Source organism: Colletotrichum chrysophilum (genome assembly GCF_026319265.1).
Source record: "Colletotrichum chrysophilum strain AFK26 chromosome Unknown scaffold_105, whole genome shotgun sequence".
Lineage (NCBI taxonomy): Eukaryota > Fungi > Ascomycota > Sordariomycetes > Glomerellales > Glomerellaceae > Colletotrichum > Colletotrichum chrysophilum.
In genome coordinates this window covers 129,191-137,008 of record NW_026517392.1, presented here as the reverse complement: position 1 = coordinate 137,008, position 7,818 = coordinate 129,191, and the positions used below count along the sequence as shown (strand labels likewise).

Below are 7,818 nucleotides of genomic sequence, written 5' to 3'. Positions count from 1 at the left end.
ACCCAGATCCCACCCAGAACCACCGCAACCAAGGATACGACGAATACAAGACGTTGAAGAAAAAAGACCCGCTGCGTCACTTCCCGTCAATCACCGTCCTCAAAGGACCCGTCGCGATTCCTGTTCGAGCTTCTCCTTGAAAAGCATCGTCGCTGATTTGTTACCGCGCCGTTGACTTTACGTTACCAAAACATTGGCCACCCCTGCCCCCGGCACACGACACAGCGCATCTCCCAGTCCCAGAAAGGCAGAAGAGCAGAAGGGGTTACAGAAGTCAGAGACGACAGACGAGCACGTCCGTCCGCACCGCACGCCCACACACCCCCCCAGCAGCAAGCACCACCTCAGAGATCCCAAGTGCCAGCCCAAGGGACAAACTGTACAACTGCCCGAACTGGTCCCCTAATTGCGCGTGCCCTTTGCAGACTGCAACAGCCCGCCACGCCTTGCACGCCTCCACTGGTCGGCCCAAACCCTTCAGAGTCACAGTCGAATCCCCTAGCTTGAGCGCCGCCTCCTCCGCCGTCTGCTCGCCAATCCGTACCAGTTTCCAGCGCCTCCGAACCCCCATCCATCCTGGTTCCAGTCGTGCCCTGCCCTGTCCTGCAGAGGTACCTCACCGTCTCTGCCTGACCTCAGGGAGCCACAAAGTACCACCACCCGAGGGAGTGTGTGCGTGCCTGGTCTGGTCCCTTTCCCACCCCTTCCCTGTCAACCTGTCTTGCCTGTCGGGTCCGGCCTGCCCCGCCGAGCCACTGGCGCACCAGGGCCCAGGGAATGTCCAGACGCCATGATGTCCCCAAGGAGTTTCCTTTACTACAATAGGCATCCCTCGGCCTCTTCCACACCACCAGTCGCTTCTCCCTCTCCTCTGCTTCCCACGCGCAAACCGAACACCGACAAACTCGCTGCTAGTACGACTTCGACTTCGACGACAACTCCCCCCGTCAACACCCCCAGAACGGCGCTGCCTTCTGCCTTGCTGGATCGGAAAAAGGATGCTCAGACCGTCTCTGTCACCGTCACGCCTATCCCTGCTTCTCCCACTACCACCGCAGCTACCATGGCCAAAAGGAAGGATGCTCGCCGCGAAACGTCTAAGTTGGCGCCGTCGAGCCCTCCCAGGACAACCACGAGCGTAACGACCCGGCCAACAACACCCACCGGCCCAGTTCAGATTCCCTCAAAATCAAAATCCAGCTTGTTTTACGGCTCCCGCCACGTTACGAGGAAATCGTTCCGCCCTAGAGATGTGCACTCTCCGGATGCCGTCCCTCCCGCCATGCTGGCCCTCTTGGCCGTCACTGATATCCCCAGACAGAGACGCGGCTCCAAGCAAAAGCTTGCTCGGGACCAGCCCATGACTCTGGAGGCTGTCATTGAGAGGCAGCAGGTCTGTGAGAAGGAGCTCAGTCTCACTTTTGGCAAGAGCCCCATGGACTTGCTTCTCTCCCCACCCGATGATCTGGAGGACGACGATCTCTCCATTAGCGATAGCGGACTCGGTTCAGTCCTGTCAACACGAACGGTTTCTGTCGAGTCCATGCCCTCTCTCGGGGACTCGTTCTCCACCGACACGCTGTCCTCACTTGAGTCACCTTATGGATCAAGTCCTCGCAGGAAGCGATCGCGACAGCCTCGGAGATCTTTGGAGCCTATTTCCTCTCCTCCCGGTCAGCCAGAGGACCACCCACTGTCCCGCGACCGAGTCTCCGTGGATGAGCTCGACTTTAGAGTTTTCGACGAATCGCAAGATGAGGAAGATGTCAAGTCGGAGTTCTCATTTTCAGACTACACCTTCCCCTTGCGTCCTCTGAAGTCGGCTTTCAAGTCCAATTTGACTGCGTCCCTCCGCGCTCTCCGTTCGGCGGCCCGATCTATTTCCAACATCAACTTTTCGTCAATTCCGCCAGACGACTTTCTCACCCGGTCCATTCTTACCATAGACCCTAAGGTGCCGTACACGGATGAACGACGACCGCCCGTGCTGGAGGAGGAGCCGTCGGCGGCCCTCCGCCGGTATCTGAACCCCACGACCAATGCACGCATAGAGCCCCACCCAGCAACGGCTGCCGCTGCGCCTGCGGGAACGCGAAGCTTTACTGCCTCGATCCAGATGCAGACCTACAAGGTTCAGCGAAGCCGGAGTGCACCTCCTCCATCCAGCCGGGGCCCCTCTCCGACGACATCGGCAGGCACGACTCAGTCAACGCCTTATCAGCCCCCCTCACAATCTCCGAACCAGACTGCCTTTTCTTACCCGCCTGGAGCGATGCGTCAGCGCGAGATGCGTGAGAACTCGGATTTCATCCGCATCGCTGTCATGGAAATGGCGATGCGCAAACAGGGCAAGCTTGACGACCAGCGCCCAGGCCGTGCCCGCTGGGCGTTGCCGCCGCGGAAGGCGAGCGTGCGGGCCTACGAGGTTGGCGCCGACGGCGTCCCAGCTCGATGGATTCCCGTGTCGCAATAAGCGTTGCACGAACACATGATCTCCAGCATCACGCGAGCCGACGATGAAGCGCACCGAAGATGCAGGAACCCCCCCACGACCGGACGCCGCCCGACGGTGCGCCGCCGGCCACGCACCCAGCACCGATGCCGCAATGTGCAACAACACCAGGCACCGAGCACGTCAGCAGTCGGATCCCAGTCCGAATGACTTCACCCGCGGCAAGCTTGTGTTTTGCCGTGGATTTCCCACCCGCGTGCGACACTACGACGGTGCTTGTCCGCGGACAAAGCGAAAACAAGAGGGTCGGGGGGCATTCCTGGCACGTTGTGTGCGCTGCCCTGATTGCACCGTGTCTCTCGGGTGGAATCGTCATTCAACAGGCCCCAAGACGCTAATTTACGGGGAAGCGTTGGGCCCGCATTCATCAGACAGGGGGCCGACGTTAAGTGCCTGCCTTATCCGATATCGCGGAATGGTCAGCATCATCGCGCGTCTGGCTCCCTGCAATAGGGTTCCGTTTTCTACCTAAACCGTCAACTACGCCGTCTGGGGCACCGAGGACGGCATCCATTTTTCTTCGCTTCTAGAAGCAGTCGATCTGCGGGTCTTCTCATGCCGTTACCTTACTGTTTGGTAATAGCGAGGGACCTTTTGCTAGTCGTCCGTCTACCGCCTGCCGCCTACGGCCAGGGACTTTTTGCGTGGCCTCTTGGCCGCCGGCACGACTATTGCGAAATGAGCTGTTTGTTAGCGGGTCATCACCACCTGCTGCATTTGTCGATTTTTCTAGAACCGAAGATCACCGACTGGAAGCGAGGCGCGAGCAGGAGAATTGTTCGGTCGGTCGGATGTTCGCACATTCGAATTATTTGAAACAGGGGGCGGAGCAATCTGCGAAAATGAGAGACGCAAGATGCGTTGTCAACAATTACCAAGGAAAAGCAATGATCGGAGCAAAGGGTTACGACAACAGAGAGGTGGACACACGTCCGACACACACATTGCACACACGACAACGTGCACACACACGCATACACAACACACAACGTCTTTTTTGAGCCCGGTCCCGAGCGCATGGCCTGATGACAGCGACACGCGACAAGGAATCATTTCGCAGCGTGGGATGCGCATAGCCAAGACTGCGTCGTGGGGTCGCATCTCACCTTGGAACGCATCCAAGGTTGCGGATGCTGCTGCCACCGAGGGAAACGGGCCACTCACAGCGCTTTTGATTCGCATTTGGTTCGACAGCATATGCATAGCGATGGATTGGGGACACGAGCATTTGAGGCGCATCGCATGCATACCAATTTTTTTCTGTGTTTTTTCTCTTCTCATTCTACACTCAACTCTCTTTCGTTTGCTGAGCGACGACGACTCACTCACACGCCTTTACCGCCTTCGACAGCGCTGGCAAAACACCCACGCGGCACGAACTCGGGTGTCTGCGGGGGGGTCAAGCCCGACCCCTCTTGGTGTTGTTCCCCACGCGAACAGCCCACGTCTTGGCACCAAAAAATTGACTCTGGCCTTGCATGTGAATGCAGGTTGAGTGACTGGCGCCCAAGTGATCGAATGGGGGGCCGCGACGTGAGTCAGGGAAGGACCTCGCACAACAAGGAGGAGGGGAGTTGGGAAAACTTTTCTTATCTCTGCATACAATGATGCAAGAGAAATGCGACGACATGAGAGCCGGAGTTTTGTTTAGGAAGGTACAGCCGCGAGGCTTTTGGTGTATTACGGCGCAGTGGCATTAGCAAGGAGCAAGATCAAGAGCATGGGAATTAGGCAATGCGGCATCAGAATTCGCATGGGAGCAAAGGATGCGCTACAGACGCACAAGATGATTTAGTTGCAGAACAATCTCAATCACATATTGTACACAAATCCTTACGGGCATTCCATGGTTGTCGATGACAGGAACTGACTGATTGGTGGCAGGACCTGACTTATCCTTGCAGGGCATGGCCCAGGAACACGTTGCTCGGACTGGGCCGGGAAGCATGCAGGGAGGCCTAACCCAACCTCTGACTACGAATACAGGAACACGGCCTGCAGATTCAAAAGTGCACCGCTACTTTGGCACGCGCAGGTGATTGCGGTCGAAAACCGAGATAAGGGGGCCGGTCGTCGACTGGCGGTCACGCGTTGACGGGGTCGATTTCTTTCGGAGCAATCTCACCGCCATCCAAATGCGGCCAAGCCGACGAGGACGTGGTTCAGGCTGGCTCGTTCGCTGAGCCTCTCGGCGGCCCGAAAAGAGGTCGGACGTGTCGGACAGTGCCTGGCTGTTTTATTTAGTGGGCGCAGCGGCGGCGACGGCGGCTCGCCCGCGCATTACCGACGTTCGATTTCAGCTTGACAGATTCCGAGACACGCGAATATCGACCGAGCGAGACGACCGACAGACGGGTTTAGGTCCTGCGTAGGCGAGCAATTCCCACTTTCGCCCTCTTGCCGAGAGGCACGATTCCCACTCTTGTTTGCGCTCGGAGAGCCGCCACCTCGGCAGTTGAGAGCACCGACCTTGCCCAATTCAACTCGAGCGGCCGGTTTGTTCCCACCCTTTGCGGCCTCGGCTGTGCGGAAATCAACCGGAAATCGTGGCAAGGCTCCAGAAATTCATTTTGGTGTTGTGCACAAAAATGTGTTCTCTCTCCTCCCCCTCAGTTCTATTGCCACCTCCTTGCAGATTGTATTAACAACGATACTACCGAATCGTCGGGGTATCCGCTTTCTCGGGACGTCGCGGTGCGGTTATTGCGATCGTGCGCCCGTCTGCACATGGCCTGTGGCGAAAAAAAAGGACGGTCAGACATGTGGGAAGGGTGTTTTCTCCGCTGTAATAATTCGAGCGGCGGAATTTTGATTGTGTAATTTAGGTCAGGGTTCACAGTTCACAGCTCAGGTACACTATCCTTTTTCTGTACTGCAGGGTTGGAATTTGTGCGCGCTATTTTCATTTAGGGGTCCAATGCCAATGGTTCAGTTTGTTGTGCGGTTCCATCTTTGGTGATTTGTTGTTTAGGGGTCCTGCCTGCGCGCGTTTGAGGGGAGGATCCTTGTTCGCTGGGGGCTGGGCTGGGAAGGGTTTTTTTTTTTGCAGCAGTGGTGGTGAGGCTAGGGAAGATTGCGGTGAACCCGGGGTCTTCTTGTCTCCGCCTTAGGGCGGATGGATCCATGTGAGACAGCAGTGAGAGGGCAGAGGTTTGGGGGCTATGAACTCGGGGCGTGCGATTATGATGATGGGATTGTGGGTTTTGTATCCGTAGACGAGATGGGGATTTTGGGTAGGATGGTATGGAAAAGAGGTGGTTTGGAGTCTAGACGGTTTCTAGAAGGTGTTTTGGGATGGGGAGTTTTGTCTTGTTTTAGAAGGTGGTGAGTTTTTTACCCTCTCCCAAGACCGGGGCAAGATGGTTTTTGGGAAGGAGGGAAGATTTTGAGATTGGGGATAGGCTGTTTTGCTGAGGCCGAGGTTTTCGAATGGGATTTCCCCCTTTCGAGGGTATTTCTATGCTTCTGTGGTGGGTGAGTGATATTGGCAACGGGACGGACCGTTTGACTGCTTTTACGTGGTTTTACGGTGATGCAAGTGAGATGTTGGCTGTATGACTTGTCGAAGTTGTATCCCATCTGGAGCTGCGGGCGTTCTTCTGAGGGTTGTACCTCCAGTACGGGCTTATGAGGTAGTTTTCGCTGAATTATGTCCAAAGTGATTGGTCTACCGTACAAGGGGATGTGAAAAGAGAGTTTTGGGGAGCATTAGGGGCCGTTGAGTGGTGTAAGGATGCTAGTCAGATTCCTTGCTGGATGGACGGATGGCTTGGTGTTCTTCTGCCTGTCGGTCTGTTCTGGTGGTGGCGATGTGGAGATGTGGCGGGCGGGATGTTACGGTGAGTTGCGTGCGTCTGGGGATGAGATAAGGTGTGTGAGGTTGAGGTGAGGGAGGGGAAGATGGTGTGATGGCTGTGGGAGGGTTAGGTGAGTGAGGATGACGTTGCTTGTGAGTGTGTGTGAGTGGCTTGATGGCGTGAGGTTGCGAAGGATGGCGTTTGATGGCGACATTTGGGTTGGGGATTGGTGTATAAGAAGGCGTGTCTGCTTCGAATTTGGAGAAGGGCTGGTCTTGTATTCCTGGGTGAGTTTGGCAGGAGTGTGATGAGGGCTATCGACATGAGGCTTTTGGGGCCGGAGAAAGAGGAGGTATGTCGAGGGGACTGGCTAGATCGATACATATCGACGACCATTACATCCGAAGACGCCCGACTTACATCGACAGACCGAGTCAAGTGACCGACTGACGGGAGAGGCTCGACTCGATGGACACATGGACTGCGCTGAGCCCGGAGGACGGTCGACGTCAAGCCAGCGAGGCCAAGACGACGGTGGAGGCGACCACTGTGTCGAAGAAGAGATAAAAGAGAGGACGGGACTCCTTGGTTTCTGACGCCGACAACGATGTGCCGGGCTGATCTGGGAAATATTACCTGGAAGCATTCTCGCTGTATACATGGTAAACCAAGGGCCATCTACATCAATACTCCAGGTTGTGGCGAGATTGTCGTCTTCATTAGCAGTTCCTCCAACAACTGTGGTGTATTCGACGTGATCAATCAAGGAGGACGGATGTTGGACGGAGCGGCGCCGGTGTGGGCCTCGGCGCGGAGGTGATCTGCCTCAGTGACGGGTAGGCCTTTGCCATGCGTTCGCCCGCGACTTCACGTGTTCCCAAACCTGTCTGCAAGGCAAAGAGGGCACTGCAACAGATACATTGAGGTATGGCGAATTTGCTTGACGGGGTTTGACTGCGCATCCATTTGTCCTGCTTTATAAGGGGATCAGCAAGCACAAGCATGGCAGTAGAAGTCTGAGTTCGGAGCATGCGCCAAGAGGCGTATGTATAAAAAGGGACCCCGATGTGCCCAATGGCAGGGGTGTAGTTATTGTTGTGATGAAGTCTGCATTGCTAAAGTACGTGTGGCACGGGAGACCTCTTGATTATCCCGAGTTAACTACCAGTCGGCAGTTCAACATCATGTTTGAGCTGGGTGTGAGTTAAAGCTGAGGTCTCAAGTGCTACGCTGTGAATAGCCAGACGAACAATCAGCGGAAGATCAATGACACCGACAAGGTGGGTTGCAATCGGCTGCAGGTTTTCGCTAGCGAAGTATTGAGGATTATTCCGCTCGGGGATGGGATGTATTTGATAGCAAGGATGATTGGCTTCCTAGATTCTTGCCGGCAGACAAGAGAAAGTATCCAATGCGTTGCAGCGATATTGAGGGCTTACCGAAACTGTGAACACATTTATATGGACACGCAACATAGCTACTCAACTCTCGATAAGCATCGGCTCGGAA

General features: G+C 55.7%; 1 protein-coding gene across 1 annotated transcript; it reads left to right on the top strand.

Moving 5' to 3' along the window:
• Positions 1–1,063: 1,063 nt before the first annotated feature.
• On the top strand, positions 1,064–2,473 carry COL26b_010152 (uncharacterized protein; the record flags this gene model as incomplete). The annotated part of the gene is made up of 1 exon (XM_053182860.1): positions 1,064–2,473. The coding sequence occupies one exon, from the start codon at positions 1,064–1,066 to the stop codon at positions 2,471–2,473; it is 1,410 nt and encodes a 469-aa protein (XP_053033221.1).
• Positions 2,474–7,818: the final 5,345 nt, after the last annotated feature.